At 37.7% G+C, this 20,898-nt stretch overlaps 1 protein-coding gene across 2 annotated transcripts in view; it reads left to right on the plus strand.

Annotated features, from left to right (window-relative positions):
• Positions 1-18,132, plus strand: part of LOC140235532 (ubiquitin-like protein 3) — a 32,121-nt gene extending 13,989 nt beyond the window's left edge. Inside the window, exons 2-4 of one of the 2 annotated variants that reach the window (XM_072315556.1) lie at positions 1,016-1,102; positions 4,696-4,773; positions 13,127-18,132. In XM_072315556.1, the coding sequence (XP_072171657.1) occupies positions 1,016-1,102; positions 4,696-4,773; positions 13,127-13,179 (218 nt within the window). In that variant the 3' untranslated portion in view covers positions 13,180-18,132. Of the gene's footprint in view, positions 1-1,015; positions 1,103-4,695; positions 5,317-13,126 lie in introns of those variants that run through there. The other variant, XM_072315555.1, reaches the window with a different exon arrangement.
• Positions 18,133-20,898: the final 2,766 nt, after the last annotated feature.

Genomic DNA, 20,898 nt, shown 5'->3' on the forward strand with positions numbered 1-20,898 from the left:
CCTAATGTAGTATGAAGTGGGTTAGGTGCAAGGGTAAGAAATATCTTTCAAAGTATTTCTTTAAATAAGTGAATGACTTTTCAGTGACTTCTAGGCAATCATTTACCAGAGATTGTATGTATCTGATAATAGAGTATTTTGAATTGGGTATATTTCGCTGTGAAAATAAATATTCTTGCTCCTCCACACATAAACTGCATATTTAGTTGCTAATTCTGAGAACAACAATGCATAAATTCGCCAAGTTGATAGTATTTTCATGCTTCCAAGTATGCCAGAGGCATTTGTAGGACTGATGAAATTAACGGTATCCAGATCTGGAGATCTTTGCCTGTTTTGATTTTATTCCACTAAATAGTGTGACCAGCGTCAGGATCAAGACATCTTGCAATTATTTTGGAATTATTGTGATATTTTGCATCACAGTCAAGTGTTTTAATGCTATCTGTAGAGCAAAATATCTTGATTTTTTTTTTTTTTTTGTCCGGTCATTCAAAACCCACTTCACAGCAGCAAAGCTCACTCGGGCAAAGGTCACCATTCTGGCAGAATTCAAACTCGCATAGTTTGGTGACAAATTATCGCGATTGGCAATTAGTGGGATATTTCTGTCCGTCTTAACGAGCACAAAATATTTTTGGTATTTGGATTGCAATCGCTTTGTCCACCATTTTGTCTGTGTGAATGCGACTAATATCTCTTGGGGTTGCCTGTGTGTTTTGGGGGTCCATTTGTCTGTCCATCTGGTGCATATCTTGTTAAGTTGTGGTTTAGAAGAAAACCTCCGTGATAGACTTTTATAGTACCGAGTCCAAGTGTCCTATTAATTCATGTGAGAAGATAGAATGAATGGTGTAACTTGTACTAAAGATCAAAGGTCAAGGTCAATGGAGGGAGCAGGAGGGAATTCACAGACTGCGCGCTGCAGTCAAATTGCTCCAATTTTATATGCTTATATTTGTATTTTTATTGATGAAAAATCTGTTTTTTTTGTTCTGTTTTTACTTTTCCTCAGATTGGGAGAGCCATAGAGTGCACTCGCCGCATATACTACGACTGATATATCAAGGCAGATTTATCCATGGGAATGTTTCATTAGGAGGTAATTCCACATATTTTTTTATTTCCTCATCCATTCATTTCCTTGATGTGGCACAGTTGGAATGATGCAGTCATTTGTGGTTGTAATTAATGAGTGATACAAATGTGACATTTGTATTACAGTGTATGGGCTCTGTGTGTTCTTTAGCTGTATGTCAGATCAAATCCACTATTCCAGAAAATTTGAGGCCTAACATGGGAAGTGGTTTCAAATTGGATACGATGGAAATGATGCAAAAGTTAACAAGAAAATCATTGGGCACCGATTTTGTACATATTGTACACTCCAGACAGAACGGCATTCAAGAAGCAATGAGGTATCTCTGGTGATGTGCTCTATAATGAGCAATGCCGTCTATTCTATTTACACACCTTGGAAGAGCTGTGAGGATTTCCTCTCATGGATGAATGATGAACACTACCTCTCTGCTTGAAACTGGCAGTCTTCACGCGCTGCATTATCGATCTTTACCAAGAGCCAGAATGTACATTAAATTGTAGTCTACAAAATGTGTAGATACCCTGTCATACAATATCAGGAATCCTGGAATATGTGTAGCAGTCAGATGAATTGACTATTAAAAACTGGAATTATTGCTTGTACCTTGTGTGATTTTCTGCTTGTTGATGTTTTGCCCTGCCATTTCCAGTGGCATTGGTAATTTCAGATGTGAATGATTCAGTTTCCATTATAATTTTGCGAGTATGAATGTGTAAAGTATGAGATACGCAGCCACCTTGACCAGTGGAGAAGAATGAGGTGTCCGTGTGAGTTGGGTATTTTTGTACAGTCATTTCCTACAGCAAACTGTTCAAGGGGGGGGGGGGGGGGGGACCCATATGTTCAATATCTTGTCTTTTTCTTTCTGTGTCACATGCAGTTCCCTTCTCTCACTGTCATCATCATCAATTCCTTTTCATTTCCCTCTTCCTCGATCCTTCTTTCTTTCATCTTTCTTCCTCTAGTTCTTTCTTTTCCTCTTCATCCCTTCCCCTCTCTCTTGTTAGTCTTTCTTTTCTTTCTCCTTTCCTTTCCTGTTGAATGAGAAATGTTTTCTTCCTGATGCCCTTCTGTGCTCTGTTTGCCTTTTATTCATGTTTTCTGGGTTTTTAGCTCACCTGAGCCAAAGGCTCAAGTGAGCTATTGCGATCGCCCTTCGTCCGGTGTCCGTCGTCCGTCGTCCGTCGTCCGTCGTGCGTCGTCCGTCGTCCGTCGTGTGTAAACTTTTTACATTTTCATCTTCTTCTTGAAAACCCCAAGACCGATTTTCATCAAACTTGGCAGGTAGCATCCCTAGGGGGTTAGGAACTCAATTTGTTAAAATGGGCACCATGCCCCACCCAGGGGGCCCCCAAGGGGGCCCAAACCCCCCAAAATTAAGGAATCTGTAAAAATATTCTTCTCTAGAACCAGAAGTGATAGAGCTAAGTTAATACTATGAGTTAGTACATTGATGACTATAGTTTCAAGTTTGTTCATGGCAGAATCAGAGGTGCCCCCCTTGGGACCCAGGGGAGGGGGTGGGGAGGGGTCCTAATGGGGCCTAAATTGTACATTTTCATCTTCTTCTTGAGAACCCCATGACCCATTTTCACCAAACTTGGCAGGTAGCATCCCTAGGGGGTTAGGATCTCATTTTGTTAAAATGGGCATCATGCCCCACCCAGGGGGCCCCCAGGGGGGCCCAAACCCCCCCCCCCAAAAAAAAAAAAAAAAAAATGAAGGAATCTTTACAAATCTTCTCTAAGATAAGCTAAGATAATACTATGAGTGAGTACATTAATGACTGTAGTTTCAAGTTTGTTCATGGCAGATCCAGAGGTGCCCCTCTTGGGGGCAGGGGGGGGGGGGGGTTGGGAAGGTCCAAATGGGGGCCTGAATTGTACATTTTCATCTTCTTCCTGAAAACCTCATGATGGATTTTCGTCAAACTTGGCAGGTAGCATCCCTAGGGGGTCAGGATCTCAATTTATCAAAGTGGGCACCATGCCCCACCCAGTGGGCCCCAGGGGGCCCCAATGCCCCCAAATTAAGGAATCTTTAAAAATTTTGGCCCTTATTGTACATTTTCATGTTCTACTTGAGAATGCCTGGTCAAATTTTAGTAAAGCTGTGAATAATTTAGATTAGTGACTGCGTGAAAGGTGAACTTGCGATACTCAGGTGAGCGCTAGACCTGCGGGTCTCTTGTTTTTTCTACCTATCTTTCTTCTACATGTAGCTCTTCTGATTTCTTTCTTCTAGTATCTTAGCTTGTCTTGTTCTCTCCTTTCTGTCTGTGACACTGTATGCTACTTCTTCCCTCTGAATGTAGAGAGATCTAAAATTGTATGTCTGTCTAGAGATAAAAGAGACAGGTTCTAATATATTGGTCCTTCCTCCACAACTCTACTTTGCTGGCATTCATCCCATAGTGAATTTCACACTGCAGCCCTATTCAGTATTGAGATCTCAGTTGAGTTAAACCATTGCCCCATTTCATAAAAAGTTGATATGATAGCAACTCTTGCTGGAATGGCAATTGTCATGGTAATGACACAAATCCAGCTTCCTGATTGGCTGTTGCTATTGGAAGTTGCCATTCCATCAAGAGTTGCCATCCTAGAATCTTTTATGAAATGGGGCCCAGGAGATATGGTAGATACTAGAATCTACTCGTACATTGTGTGATCCACAAATCACATGCGTAAGTACATTGTATATGATGTTATGTTAAAGTCGTAGGCGGTTGACAAGGATTAAAGCTTTGTGTGTCAACAGGGCATTGTCGGGGGAAGACACTTTGAAATGTCAAGAACAAGAGACAGGAATTGCTGCTAACCAGTACAGCCAAGGTTCATTCTTCTTGTCACACAGTTACGACTTAGGCTTTGCATGATAAAGCACATGCACGTACAAATTGTATGTAGCTTACTTGTGACAGAATGGTTGAATGTTAGGAATGGGTGAAAAAGAGCTCTACTTTTGATTCTACAATGGTGTTTGTGTGTGTGTTGTTTGTGTGTGCATATGTGCAGTTGTACTTTGAAGAGTGCTTATTCCATTGCCTATCTGTGGTATATTTTCCAATGCTGAAAATAGTTTACATTGTACCAGCATCAGGCATCATTCACTTAACATTTCCCTGTATAGTGAATGAGTTCTAAGTATGTCTTGAGTGTGTTATATCACATGCCTCTAGGTCTGTACAAAAGTATTTTGATTGAGGAGAATGAACTCTTGAAGTCATAAAGTTTGCAGTCTTGCACCATGATGCATACTCTGAAGACAAAGTCAACATGGGATATAACAGTAATGTATGTACTAGTTATGAGATTGGAAACTTTTGCCTGACAGATGTGTGTAGTTGCACTCAGCCAACTTCAGGTAGCATTCATGTATATAATGGTACATATGGCAAATTCATCACAATACCATACCTGCATCAGTGCATGCTATCATTTTGCAGTAATTCATGAGAAATATGTGATAACTTCAAATACTGCAAAATGTTCAACATTTACAGCATTGTTTGTTTGTTTGTTTCGTTTGTTTTGTCCATTACTTCTCTATGCAGTTTCTTAAAACCGTTTTTCATGTTTCCTTCATTTTAGCTCTACAGTTACCTTTAGGTAAAACGACAGCGATGCATATAATGGCCAGGGAAACTCTACCAGAACCCAACTCACAAGGTAATGTAATAAAGACATTAAATAATAACTACCTCCAAGGGCTGTCCATGCATAAGACTCTTCCTAATAATGTCTGTGTGATTTGATAAACTGGTCTCTTTTAAAGCTCAAATGCACATTCCAAAACAAAAAGAATAACCACCTGGACTACACTCCCCATGGTAAAAAAAAAAAAAAAGATGAAAGAAATGAAAAAAGAAAGAAAAAGATGTTTAAAGTAATGTCAATGTATCAAAGAGAAGAGTTTGTCTTGCATGTGAACGGGATATTTAGCCAAAATTTTGGAGCAGTAACTAGTGGAGTAACTGTAAAAAAAAAAAATGACAATAATAAAATAAAATCAAATAAAAATAAGTAGATATCAGGGGCTCTGTTTTATGAAGAGTTATAATTGATTATATAGTTGATTTCTATCATAAGTCTATGGCAGCCTGTGTGCTAAGGAAGTTTATAATCAATTTGCTTTTGACAAAATGGGGCCCTGCTTTCTGGATTGGCACTCTATGCCACCATTAAAAGCAGTGTGGGCTAATTTCATTGGATGCTAGTTTTAATCACTATTATCATGACCTGCCTGTAAAGCTTTGTTATTATGGCTTAACATATTGAAGTCAGATGATGCTTTTTAGTGGGTGAAATATTTTGTAAAATAATATCATGTTTCTTCTGCTTGACCTAGTTTATAGTGAGTTGATATACGCCCCCCACTACAAACACACACACACACTCACTACTATGTGTATTGCCAGATAGTGGTAAGCAATGAAAAATTGAACAGCGTCATAAAGTATACTGTATACTGTGTGTTGTGTGCTAGAGCGCTGGAGTATAATGTATATGAGCTGATTAAATGGCAGTGTAGTAGCTCTACAAGGTCAAAAATACAGTGTTCAATGTGATATTACTAAAGATAATGCATGGAGTTACCTTGAAGGGAAAATCAAATTCATGCTTGGAAATGTGGCGTTCAAAGTTTGCTCGGAGAGAATATGTTGACCTACTTTTAGCGTAGGTGTAAATACGTCTATTAAGCAGGTCCTGACACAGAATCACATGAAATGATGTGTCATGATAAGAACCATTGTGGTCATTGGGTCAGAGAGCTATCTCAAGATGCCCGGCACTAGATACTATTCGTGAAGCATTGTTTTGCCTTGACATTTTTGTACAGGTGCTGGTATGGCATGTAATATCATGGATCATATGTGAAATCAACAAAATATGGTTTACAGTGTGTGGAATGCTGATTCCAAGTATGTTTTTTTGATAGCGTGAAGTGTGTCAAAATTACATGATTCACATATTCACAGAATGTAACATAATTTTAGTGCAACCCAGAAGTTGTTATTCGTAAATGAATTTGAAGTGTGACATCCTCCTCAAATTACCATGTTTTCTGACAAGTTTCGTCCTGATGATATCCTAATTACCACTTTGCAGTCAAATGGGGGGGGGGGGGGGGAGCAGGATCTCCCACACCTGTAGTACAAATGTGTGGTAACTTGACATGACAAGTCTATCAAAGCCGTGGATGTAAACGCACAATGTGATTCTGAAGTGTTTAAAGAAGATGCTGACAGACATGGTAAAATTTGTTTCACTTTAGATTGCCAACAGATTCCATAAGTTTCATTGCATGGATGGGTAGATAAAGGAAAATTAAAAATCATCTCTAGTACCCAAAGCTGTAGGTGTGCAGACAGGGATAAAAGTGGACTCTTGCCTTGCTCACCAGCTAGTAGTTCATACTCAAAACTGCAGGATAGTGTCCACAGCCACAGTATAATGTTTGTATGGGGCGAAGTAAACTACATATTTGAATGATCAGTCTCCTGGCTATGAAAGAGAAAAAGATAAAGGTTTTTTTGTTTTTTTTTTCTGTATAAGTATACTCTACTGGTCATTGTACCTTTTCAGATAGTCATACTTACCACTTGTTTATGCCCCTTGTATACTGTAACAGTTTCACCGAATTATGATTTTTGCTGGTGGTATATGATGCTCAATAGATAGAGTTACTGACAATAACAGACACAAAGCTTTTGCAGGGTTCATATTTTGACAAAATGCATTAATGACTTGCAAGAACAGTCATGACATGATTAACCCATTTTTAGGACCTTGCATTTGAGCTAAAGCTTATGATGATAAAAGAATAAGTTACATCAAAGCCATACTGAATGAAACAAAAACTTATGCCTGATTTTTTTTTTTAATTCTGTGAATTATAATAGTACACTGTACATTGCACATGACATGCCAATTGAACCTGATATAACAAGTATTTATAAACACAGAAATGAAAAACATGATGTAATATAAAAGATGCACAATGTAAAATGAAAATTGAAGCTTTGACCAAATATCTCTATTTTTTCATAGATGCTTAATATTGATGACATTTTTTTTTTTTCAAGAATTAAAAAATATTATCAAGCCATAGTGTGCATCTTTAAGGCGATATTGTAACTGTGTTTCATCTTGACATGTAATACATAAAATCAGTTGTGCTCAAATTTTTACTATTAAATCACACAGTTTTGTTGACTAATTTATATTTTTTTCTTTTATTCTCAACCAGTTCTGCCATTGTGTTTAACCCATTGAGGACGAGTCCCGAGTATACTCGGGCCAGCGTCAATGGGAAATGCGTGTTGTAACAAAATACTAGTTGAGTTGTCGCAAGATAAACTAGTACACAATACCAACAATACACAATGTCTGTCTTCCATGGTAAATGACTTATTCCAAAACTCTTATATGTTTGCCTGAAGTGGTTTCTGGGAAGTCCACTTCCTACTAAAAATCCTGAATGCTCTGTGCATCTGGACATTGATTTAAGTAATGTTCAGGGCCAGTTTACTTGTCAATTTCAGTTTTTGTTCTTGTATAAGTGGTTAGTATCAGGTTAATTACACATTATCTAGTTCACACAAGCTTTCAATTCTTGCCAACAAACAAACAAGCAAAACTAACAGACAAACAAACAGACGAGCAAATATGCAAAAAGAAAAAGGAATACAATGGAAATATTTATTTGCTATCCATGGTCAATTTCCTGTCTAGGTTGTACCGTGATTTTGATCATGGGGAGAACTCAGGAGAATCGATTTTGTAGATTTTTAGTATTTGCTCTGAATTGGAAGAATGCAAATCATTTCTGTATCTCGCCTCAGCTGAAATCAACACTTCTAACAATGAACCATTCCAGAATAATAGGCAGCTGAAATAGAATGAAAAGTACAAAATTTAGTAATGATCCACCCAGTTTTCAGCATTCCTGCAGACTCAATAATTGTAATTCAAAATGTCATTTAGATGTGTTTCATTATCCCCACTATGACATGGAAAATCTCTCCCAATACTCCCTTTCCTCATAGGAAGAAGAAGGCACCCTTAGTTGTATGCAAGTTGCAGTATCGATCTTTTTTAGGAGCAAGTTTCTTGGGTGCAATTAGATCAAGACATTATCCCCATTTAGCTGTAAACAAGGACATTATACCCAGTGCTTTAATGAAAGATTTGCTGAATAAATGAATGACCTAACACAGAGGACATTAATAAGTCTCGTGTTCTTCTCGAAGTATTGGGTCTTGCCCAAGATAAGTGTATACATGTATTACATGGCAGTGAATGGTATACCAGGGAATATTGCACAAGTTAGGGCCAATACCGGCACAAATCATACATTGTAAGATCAGGAGTTGGTCAAACTTGTTAACTGTCTATGGCAGTGTCTTTAAGATGAAACTGTTTTGCTCAGGTGGGAGTTAAACCCTGTAAATCTTTTATTTTATTTGACATTTTTTCATAAGGACTGGAACTAGGACATGAATGCTATAAAGCTTGAATGACATTGAACAGAAAAAAAAAATAATATACAGTAATGGAACTTTAAAGTTGATACATGTATGTTTTTCATAACAGTGATGTCAATCGTTATCACTTTCCATGCAAATTTGACGAGGTGATATGCTAGTGCATCACAACTTTTCAATTGATTGGTACACAAACTGATGACATTTGCCAGTCATACAGCAGCTATAATCCTTTACCCCTCACAATTCTCTATGCCTCATTGTTTTAGGACAATTTGTAATGTGAAGGATATCAATCATATTCTCCTTTGAGTTCAGATTTAGACACTGAAATCCATTTTGTTGTTTGGAGCTCTCTTGCTTTAGAAGTCAGCTGAAATGCAGAGTACATGTAGATTTTCACTTGAAGTACAATGTATGCATTATGCTGTATGACAAAATCCAACCAGATCAGCAAAATCCAACCTGATAATCCAAACAAAGACATGCAGGAAGATAGGGAAATGAGCAAGCAAAAAAGCAGTCAATCTTGGTATACAATGTACCTAATCAAAGCACATTAAGTACTATGAGATAATAATAACGTGGGAGAAAGTTGCTTTTCTTTGAGAAACACCATTGTCATTCATTCTGGGTTTGCTTTTTAATATGAAACAATGCACATTGGACTAACTTTGCCCTGTGGGATTTGCACTTGGTCATTTTGTCTATGTCTGTCTTGACCGTTTTCAAATTATTGCAATTATTATGGTACCATACATGTTATCACCGGATGTAATCCCATTATAACGAGGTCTGTGGGACCGGCGATATTACGTCATTATAACCGTACGCATCAAAAACAAAGAAAAACAAACCCAGATCTGTTCAAACTATTAAAATGCGTTTGTTTCTTTTTCTGAACACCAACTCAATTAGACAGATTAACATGCGCTATTCAACTATTTTTACGCTACTCTCACCCGGCGGGATCGCGATGATTTCATTAATTATTTCGACTTTAATCATACACACTCATAAATTTATCTATCACTTGTTACATGATAATGAACAATTCTAGATCTATTCAAATTGTTAAATGCGTTTGTTTCTTTTTCTGAACACCAACTCAATTACATAAATTAACATGCGCTATTCAACTATTATTACGTTACTGTCACCCGGCGGGATCGCGATGATTTCATTAATTATTTCGACTTTAATCATACACACTCATTTATTTATCATTTGATGACATAAATGGTATCCCGGGGTAGCAAACAAAAATCAGCCATTTTGTTCAATTATTTATTTTTTTTAAAAAGGTTGTACCCAGGGTGCCAAAAAGAGGAAATTATTTTGGTGCTGGAGCTAGCGCGCGCTAGCTACTGCACTGCACTGCACTGCACTAAAGCAGTGGTATCGCAGCTTCCATGCACGCATAGTATAACATGCAGTGGCATGGGAATGACTAAGTACACGCACACACAGTGCATGTATTTTTCTCTGGCTGTCCTCGAGTGGAGTGAGGTGGCGCTACACAACGCAGTTACCCAGGGTACTACGGTACCCCGGGGTAACGCGTGATGCATCATTTGTTACATGATAATGAAAAATTCTAGATTTATTCAAACTGTTAAATGCGCTTGTTTTTTTTTTCCTGAACACCAACTCAATTAGATAGATTAACATGCGTTATTCAACTAATTTTACGCTACTGTCACCCGGCGGGATCGCTATGATTTCATTAATTATTTCGATTTAATCATATACACTCATATTCACTAACCAGCAAAACAACTGGAAGTCGGAAGTAAGAATAGAAAGGAGATAAATGATGAGTTGCACACGCATTCCAATATTATTGTCCATTTTGGCCACGAGTGTCGCTACATGAACAGTTTTTGAATCCGTTATATTTTTCTCTTTCTGTCGTTGCAGTGTGGTATGACCTAATATCACGCACGCGTATTTCGCGAAAAAGAAAATCGAATGATTTTATTCAATAACTTACAGTCAGTCAGTAGTAGTAACATCGGAAAGTATTTCTGTGTCTTATCGCGTGATTTAGAAGAAAACATGAACTACGCAAAATGGGAAAGAGACATGGATAGCGTGAATTTGGTTTTCAATGTTTCGTTTGTCGCGTGTTTGAAAGCGGCAAGTCAAGAAACGGAACGAAAAAGAAAATGGAATGATTATGATTATGTTATGCGGTTTAGAAGAAATATGGAAGGAACAGTACTCGGTTATTCGTCACTGATAATGGGCGATGAAGAAGGTTAACGGCGGGACTGAAACATGTTTGATTCCAAGTCTTCCCGCTTCAGCTACCGCGAGAGTACATATAGAGATCGAGACAGGACGGGCACTTGTGAGTGTGTTACTGCGTTCAGCACAGACTCTGTAAAACGGGGATAGCGTAAATTCGCTTTTCAATGTTTCGTTTGTCGCGTGTCTGAAAGCAGCAGGAAATGGAACCTCGTATCCGATCAAATCGCTTATGTTTTTCTTTATTATGATGCACCGAAAATGTCAACGTTATAACCGGAATCTCATTATAACCGAGCTCATTATAACTGATTCGTTCTGCCATAGGTTTACACGCAAAGGAAAACGGGACGGACGCGATCACCTCGTTATAAGCGGTTCCTCGTTATAACCGAACTCATTTTAACGGGGTTTCACTGTATGTATCCATGTAGATTGGACAAATCAGTGGATTTTCATTGGGCATTGTAAGTCATTGTAAATGAACAGAAATGGAAATATGAGTACATGTCGGCAGTGTGTTTATCCTTACTTACTGTCATGCACATTTCACACAAAGTGGAAGGGAAAGATACTGTATTTCATCCCAGTGTCAAAAGTGGCCATAATTAATGAAAGTTTGTTTTTACCTTTGCATGCATTTGGCCTGTCTTGTGAAATGATGTAAGACTTGACACAGGTAATGCATGGGCTCATGCTATAATGCCTCATCTGTAATGTACATACATGTATGTACATGTAGCAAGTGACAAGGCAAACTGATCGTAAATTGTGTGGACATGGTAATGACTGCAAGCATTTGTGGGCTGTTTTTATGCCTCCGCCACGAAGTGTCGCCAGAAGCATTATGTTTTTTGGTTGTCCGTCCGTCCGTCCGTCCATCCGTCCTTCCGTCCGTAATCAATTTTGTGGACAGCGGATCTAAAAAACAGTTAGAGGTATTCTAATGAAACTTGGCATATATACATGTGAGTGGGCAAAGTTGTGCCTTTCAACTTTTGGGTGCACATGCTCAAGGTCAAAGGTCAAAGGGTCAAGGTCAAATGCTCAAAATGTCACTATTTCCCCTATATCTATGCAATGCATGGAGGTATTTTCTTGAAACTTGGTATATACATGACAAAGGTCATGGGTCAAAGGTCAAAGTCAACTCATCAAAATGTCAATATTTCCCTCTTAATCTTATGCAGTGCCTGCAGGATTTTTTCTTGAAACTTACAATGTAGTGTGTGCATGTATTACCCAATACAGATTCTCTTGGAAGTTTCTTGCCAAAAGGTCAAAGGTCAAGTGAAAGTGCTAAATTTCACTTCTTCTTTAAACTTATAAATGGGTGAAAAGTTCGGTACAGATCCTCAAATCCCCAAACACCTGCACTCTTAGACAATATAGCCATTCATCCAAATAAACCTAGTTCAAGAAAAGTGAACATTCAAATCATTTGTGACAAACCTGTCATTTTAATATTATGCCAGTTACGTGAAACTGTCATCACACATTGTCAAGACATTGTGCTATAGACCTATTTGGAGAACCATGCATTATGGCGGAGGCATACCAGTCGCCATAGCAACATTTCTAGTTGTTTTTTGGTTTTTTTTTTTCAGATTTAGAGAGCACATTGTCACCAGCCCAGCAGAAGGGCCCTAACGTGAAATTTTGACCCAAAATCAAAATTTGGTTTTGGACATAATTCCATAGAGATTTAAAAGAGCTCCTTCATATGATTTTTTTTTTAATGCTCAAGTCTTAACCCTTCTGCTGGGTAATCAACAAGATATCTTGTCTTATGGTTTCTATTTTAGTGCTTTGATATGATTCATAGTGATATCTTTTGCTTTTTTTCCTCGTTCAAAAGTTTTGTGTGATACAGACTGTCATATTAGGGAGCTTAAGATTTTGACGCGCGGACGTTTGAGACGACACTTGCGCTGGACGTTCTCCTCTCCCCTGCGTCATGTTGAAAAGTAGCTTTAGATTACGCTGGTACGCAACGTATACAAAATAAAATGGCGCCCCCATATGATCGGTGCATGAAGTAGTTCTCTACGTCGCAAACTGTGCAGACGTAAAAATAGCCCAGTACGCGTAGTGAAAAACTCAGGCGACGCAAGCTAAAAATAGATCCGACTTGACGCGCGCTTCTGCGCATGCTCAGAACATGTTTTTTTCCCTCTGAACGTCCACACGTCTAAAATCTAAAGCTCCCTAATATCTCTTTCTTTCTGTAACTCTGTCTCATTCTCTGTCTGTGTCTTTCTACCTCTCTCCTTTCTACCATCCAGGACAAAGAAACCGAGGCAAGACGGAGGAGAGCAATTGTTGCATAATTCTCTGAGAGCGGCAATGCATCGTGGGAAGAGCCTTTTCCACTTTGGGCCGAGAGAAATATAGCGAACCACGAAAGACTAAAACCAGTGGATGACAAGTCCACCATGGACATGTAGTGTAGTTCTGTTTCCAGGATATTACATCATTACCACAAGAACCATGCTTAATTCCACTCCATGGTTCCAGCCATCTTAGCAGACTTGACTACATATATTCATTCAAGGTATCGAGTATTCATGGCGAATTATGCAAGGGTTTGCTGTATGGCCTATCTGAGAGAATTTGTGAAATCAATCATTTTGATGAATTTTATTCTTTTTCCTTTGCTTTGTTTGTATTGATATTTCTGAAGTTACTGCATATTTGTATATTTGTTCACATTTAGTTGATTCCAGATCCTGTATGTCCATCTTTATGTTTTGATTGCGTATTTGCGTCAATGCAGTTTTTGCAAGCCCCCAAATTTGGATTAATCACTACATACTTTGAATGTAATATTCATGAAGTTGAAAAAAAAAAATTAAAACATGTTGTTGGTTGTAGTCCATTGTCAAGTTTTGACACATTCTAACACAATACATTCATCTGCTGGATATTTTAGTCCACATAGAATCTAATCAACATAATCTCTGTATAGGTTGATCATCATTTAGCTGTAAGTCTCTTTCGGAGTGACTAAGGGTATAAACGAGTGACAAATTGATCAGTCTCATTCAAGATTGTATTTTCATGGGGGAAAAAAGAATTCTTGTCACTCATCTTTTCTCTAGCAAGAGGATGAAAAAAGAAAACATTAAGTACACCATTAATGATTTAGGAAACAGAAATGTCTTTAATTGTAGATTATCCTCATTGTTCATGGGTTTCAGGTGTCACCATGTTTAAAGGCTTGAAGATTCAGTTTGCCAATCAAAAGCAGATCAGTAACTTCTGTGTGTAATTTGCCTTTTTTATCTTGAGATGATATTTGACTGCCATAAAGGCATCCTTTTAGTTTGTCGTTTAAGAATTCATTAATATGATTGTCTTTCCTGTGTAAACAAAAAAGAAGATACTATTCTGTATGCCATCCATTAACATTTGTTATAGTTTTGTAGTCATTTGTTAGACACTTTGAATGCCTGAGAGATGTCCATGTACCAGTAACATGTTGCTGTGGAGCTCACATGATGTCATCAGATACAGATTGATGTGGGAAATTACGTCTCCATGGCAACAAAGCTGGTCTTGCATCGCCCATTCAAGCAGTGATGTTCTAGATGGTAATGTCACGATTCTGCAGTCTCCTGGGGGAGTATCTCCCTGCCTCTCCGCCCGTATGATGCTTTACTGATGCTCCGTAGAGCAGGGAGTGAAAAACCAGGAGAGAAACGTGACTCGAGGATGCCACAAGAGATGGAGACGCCTCAGGAAAGAAATCCAGGAAAGGCCAAGAGCTACATCCGTGCGTCAGAATAATGGCTGGACTTTTCTCCTCATTATACTGAACGTTATATAGCCATGGCAGCTCCTGTCCATGTACTGGCCAGAGTGGAGATGTGTGTCGTGTAAAGGAGAATGAAATGAACATTGGACTGATGGGCCCATTAAGTCAAGACCAGTTTTCTATATCATTCTGCATCACTCGGTGGGGGTTTGAGGTGGTGCTAGCCTTTAGACACTCAACATTCAGGGGGACACTACTGCCCGTCTTTACCTCTGTGGTATTCCTAAATCTGTCTTGTGTGAAATTTGCTACCGACTAGACCATCGTGCCTGTTCCCATCTTTCTTTGTGCTCGTCTCTCTCTAAAAGAGAACCCTTGTTCCACGGCAACCTCTAGTAATATCTTATTTGATATGATTAGCATAATTTTTCATGTGTTTTGTTTTTCAAGCTACACTGTACATTGCACATGAGGGGGAAAAAAAAGAGCAGAACTCGGTGCAGTCCAGTTGATATACCTGAAGACTTTTATTAGCAGTTGAGTGAATTGATGTGAACACTTTTCATTGGAAGTCACAAAAAGTTGCAGTAAAGCACATACACATGTAGATGAAAGCAAAGTTAAGCGTGCCTGGTATGTCTCTTACCATCCTTCGTTTTATGTTGTAGGTAATATTGCCTGATGTAATCCTTTTGTGACAAGCTGTCATTTCACATTTTGCATATGTGAGTGCTTTTTTTCATTTGTACAGCTGTACCTTTTGATGCTGCCTTTTTTGCAGGTCAGTGCTTGTGTAATGATGCATAGAGATTATTTGTTGTTGCTTATTCAAGGATTGTGTGCGCTGTCTTCTTGTGTAGAATTTGTACACTGTAAGAAACAAGTGAGCTGTTCAAGGTTAGTGGATACACTGACATATTTTATGTGTGTTTGCCTTGTATAATATCAGTGACAAAAAGTGACAAGCTGTGTGCTGCAGATATTGACAGTGGCTGCGTTTATCATCTTTCCCCATGTTTGTAACTGCAGTACCCACTATCAAAACGTGTTTGCAAAGGCCTTTCTGATCGCGTTTCTCAAGTTGTTGCGTCTATCATCTCTACAGTGAGTTGAAAGGAAGGCCTTCTCACTGTACAGCTCAATTGGACTGTTCGACCCAAGGGGCAAAGATCATGTAGTTAGAGTGGGAAGGTCCGAGCTATAAACACATTTCAGAACGATTTTGCATTTATCATCTCCAAAGAAGCATGTATCTGACTCAAACGCATTTGCAATTGCACTTTTTTGGCATTTCAGGAAGGCGCTTCAAACCCCATGATCAAAATAGCTTTATCTGCTCAAACCTCCCTGAAAGTTGTTTGGAAACCTTGATGCTATGCCAAAAGTGAGTTGATAAACGCACCCCCAGATGAAGAATTACCACATGTGTCTGGATGGTTTAGAAGGTAGCAAATTTATTTTCATGGTACAATATAGTTTTTTTTTTTTTTTATTACAATCATAGATGATCTTTGCTTGCTACTTGACTGTGTAGCTTTCGCAAATTAGTGCCAACCTCTTTGTATCTTATATATTCTTCAAAAAGCGGGATATTCCACAATAGTCTCTCAGTGATTTGATTTTGATTTCTCATTGTTGATATGCTTGCATTTATTGTAAGGCTTCACAATAGCACAAGCTTGCAGTAATGCTGTGAAGATAATTCTTTGAGTACGCTGTGTGTATATAAGTTCAAACAATCAGTTCTATGGAAGATGAATTCAACCAAATATAGGAAGAAATTTTGACATGCTCATATAACATCAAAGAAGGAAGATTAATCTTTTATACGATCAAAATGAATTTTAATTTTTGTCAGATTTGGTGTGAATGGAAAACATAAGCATTTTGTTGTATAAAGAAAGTGAAAAAAAAAAAGACTGGTTAGTCAGCAACTATGACTTGATCGGTTTCTTTTTCATGCTATAATGGAAATGATATTTGCATTTTGAATTTCTCCATTTGATGCCTGATTAATGGACATCACATTTCATTTTTCATATTTCATAGCAGATTGAATCAGATTTCTGTATGCTAAGATGCATCACATTAAGAAAAAGTGAACAATTTTGTAACATCAGTTCATACGCTGATCTGTAATGCCCAATGGTAGAGTTATGAGATACCAGGAAATAAAGATAAGTTTCATATTACAATCAGATGGATAAGATAGTTGGTGTGTATCTGAGATTTACATGCTGAAACTGAGACTAGAATTACTGGTTTTCAACATATTTACTGACAAGAATCAAATATAAACCTAAAAGAAAGGGGGAAAAAAGTGTGTGCCGCCTTTTGGTACCACCATCCTCTGAAGTTCTCTGCAAATTTTTAGTAGAAGTATTATGCAACACTCTTCTTTTTTTTGGTTAAGTTTGTGTGATTTTGGCAGTCAATATGATACAAAATGTACATGACTTTGCATTTATAATCAATACTTTTGAACATTATAATCTAACCCTAGCTTAAACTTGTCTTGGCCTGTGTTTGTTTTCTAGCAAAAATCAGCATTTTTTGTTTTGCTCTCTTTGAACTGAAAGGACTGTCTAGCAAATTATGGAACATTAGTTTGTGTTTTTAATCCAATGCAAAGTATGCTACATGTAGTACACAAACACTGTGTTACCAGCGCTTCTGTGTGTAGGGATGTAAAACTATATTGTACCCTGGAAAGTGTGAGTGTGAATGAGATTTGAATGAATGAATGAATGACTAATCCATGTGAAGAGTGTAACTTGTACATTTCTGTATGTGGGGCAACCTGACAATGTGTCAGTGTGATGTGTGTAAATTTTAATGCGGGGCTAGCATTGTATAAATATGTAAATTTGATTTTTAGATAAGACTATTCATAAACATAATTTTAATGAATGCAATTTATATATGTGAGCTTGATATTGTCTATACAAACATGTATACTAACACAGATAGATATATTTAACTAGGACAAAAAAGTAACAGAAAATCATGCTATATATATGTATCACTGCACAATTGAGAGTTTATCATATATAACACAATATCTATGAAGACCTGTATATTCATATCTGTCAAAAGGGGGAAATATGCTGTCACCCTGTTGCCTAGAGAACATACTATTACATTGTCTGTAACTTACTGCAGAAGCAATTACCATAGTAACATCTCATATTCCAGAAGCAACTTGCCTCTTTCTCTCTCTGGCAGTTGCAGTTGTAGTAAGTTGCTGTGAGAGTTAGTTTTCTATGCCACAGGGCTCACCTCATTATGCTATGTCACATCACATCCTAACCAGTGTCTAAATGATCTGTAGCATATTTGTGAAATAACAATTTGTCAGTATTTTTGGATCTCATTTATACAGCTAAATTGCAACACGATTGCAGACGGCTAACTTACAATTTGTACTATAGATTGAGACAGGGTGTACATATGTATTGATTCATAATACAGTCATATGTCAACAGAAAGAAGTCACAAATCATTTTTAAAGAAGAATAAAAATACCTGTATGATTTGAAATCTGTCTTTCATCTTGTCTTATGTGTCTTTAGTATAGCAGTCAGAGTGAGTCAGTTTGTTATAATATAATTGGTCTTATGCCAAAAGGCCCGTAAACCTCTTCCACTGTTATGCCAAAAGGCCCTTTACACTATAGACCTTGTACACTATTAGTGCCCTTTTGGCATAACAGGGGAAGTTCTTTAAGGCCCTTTTGGCATAAGGCTGATGATATATGCAGTTCTTGGCCCCGTTTCATAACAAGTTGATATGATAGCAACTCTTGCTGGGATGGCAATTGTCATGGCAACAACAAGGACCCAGCTTCCTGATTGGCTGTTGCTATTGGAAGTTGCCATTCCAGCAAGAGTTGCCATCCTAACATCTTTTATGAAATGGGGACCTGTTGTGTTGCTTTTCTGCCCTTATCTTTTACATTTCTCTACATATTTCTTTATAAAGTGCACTCCTGTTATGATAAAATCCTAGGGACTGGTATTTTTTGTTTTGTTTTGTGTGTTTTTTGATTGATTGTCTTTGTTTTTGCTGTATCAAAATTTCATTATAGCGAAACAGATATGATGATAATTATGGGACATGAATTTTTACTTTGTTGTAACGAGAATTCCATTATGATAGTGTTCGTTCAGGAGTGCCTTGAAATAAATTTAAAGGACCTGCCCGTGGAAGAAGTTTCACATCATAAATACACTGTACCATGCAAACAGTATGTTCACTTATTGGAAATTATCCTCTTGCATTTTCATCCTCTGCTACACTTCAGTTGTAAGTTCTGATTGAAACAGTTTTGTGTTGTTTTATGTTGTGTCCATGTATAGTTTTGTATGTACCACCAGTGTTCACACATGTGCTTATTGATCCCTGGGGACTACGCACCACAGAAGCTGGGATGTCTGTGTCTCCAGCTTGTACATGTATCACATTACCTTATACCATCCAGATACTCAAAACAACAAGTAACTCCATTGTGCATACATCTATGTAAAATGATCTAATCTTCCATGTAATGTGAGATGAAACTCTGATGTCACTGAAGTTGGCCCGCCTCATTGAGTAATATATGCTCATAGAATGTGTCGTCCTGAAAGTCATATTACCATCCCCTTTGAGTAAGCAGATCACAAGACTGAATTTTCCCCTCAGTCAGCCCAGATGTAGCTAGAAATCATAACAACAGTCATATTGTTTTAGGAAGAGAACCCTGGCTGGCAGGAATATCAAGGTAGGCCTGTAGTGTATTATGTTAAGGAGGTTTGAGTAATGATGATGATGACGATGACGATGATGATGATGATGATGATGATGATGATAACAGAATTCTACTGATAATCTGACATAATTGTACACATGTGTTCCATTGCAGGAGGAAACAAGTACAAATTTTAAGCACAAAGTTGACTTTTTGTTAGATGGATTCATTGACAAGATTCAGAGTCCTTCTTTGTGTTTGCTTCATAACACATGGAATGAACATTGGACAAGACCAAAGACACAAACAACCATAATACTATCTTGGAATTACATGAGAGCACTAACCTTTGACATGTTTCTCAGTGATTAATTTTAGGACATGCTGAAGATAGTGCCCTTTTGTCAATCAGAGTAATACACCACACCACATGCTTTGAGTCAATTCTATAACAACAGACTCTTGCACACACACACACACACACACACACATACAGCTATGTAGACACTCTGTAGCAAAAGGAGGTAAGTAACAAATCAAATACTAGTATTTGTTGCTGAGTGTCTTGATAATGACTCGTGTGTTACCTGGAGATGTCAAGCTTTGTCCACATATATCCACCTGAGAGATAATCACAATGTCAACTATGTTACATTGCAATGATGCTGATTGAAAATGACAGAGAGGGTTTGCTTGTGTAGAAATACTACCTTTGTTCCTTCCTTTGGTTGAAGAATTAAATGGCAGGTGTGCAGATGCGTTGGGTCCCACACAGTGATATATAGGAAGCAAGTCAGTGGCTGAAAGCTGAAGTAGATTATGACTTACATCAGAGGGAACAAACAGAAATCGATTCTTGAAGTGTTTTTCAGGGAGATACATTGTAAGTCCAAGACAGAATCTGAAGATCCTCAAATGCTCCCCAAAATAGCACTTTAAAGGGACTGTACAGTACTGGTTGAGGTGGGGATTCATGTTTTGAACATTCCTAAGTGAGATAATGAAAAGCCTCTTATGAAATATGAAAGAGCATGTAATTTTAAGAAGGATTCAACGTTTATTTGATGAAAATTGGTTTTCGAATGGCTGAGATATCCAAAAAAGTGCTAATAATAAAAGGCGACATGCCACAACTTTATTAGGATCTCTTTGTTTCACCTTGTTTTTGGATATCTCAGCCATTTCAAAACCGATTTTCATCGAATAAACTTTTGATACCCCTTAGAACTGCATGCTCTTTGACATCTCATAGAGTGATTTCTGAATATCTCGCAAAACGTTAAAAGCTAAATCCTCACCTCGACTAGAACTCAGTGTACACACCCTTTAAACCCTGATCTTGAGACATTTTCTTTTTCTTAATAACAAAGATTCATCCTTTGTTATATTTCATGGTTGAGTCATATTTCTTAGAGCATTAATCATTTCTTTAAAGGAAACCCAAACCCTAATGTGAATTGAGTGAAAGCAGCATGTATTATTAAAACACATCTGTCAGTGAAAGTTTGAGGAAAATTGGACAATCAATAAATATTTTTTTAATAAAAAAAAAAACCTTTTAAAGTTCTGCG

Source organism: Diadema setosum, chromosome 11, assembly GCF_964275005.1.
Source record: "Diadema setosum chromosome 11, eeDiaSeto1, whole genome shotgun sequence".
NCBI classification, from domain to species: Eukaryota; Metazoa; Echinodermata; class Echinoidea; order Diadematoida; family Diadematidae; genus Diadema; species Diadema setosum.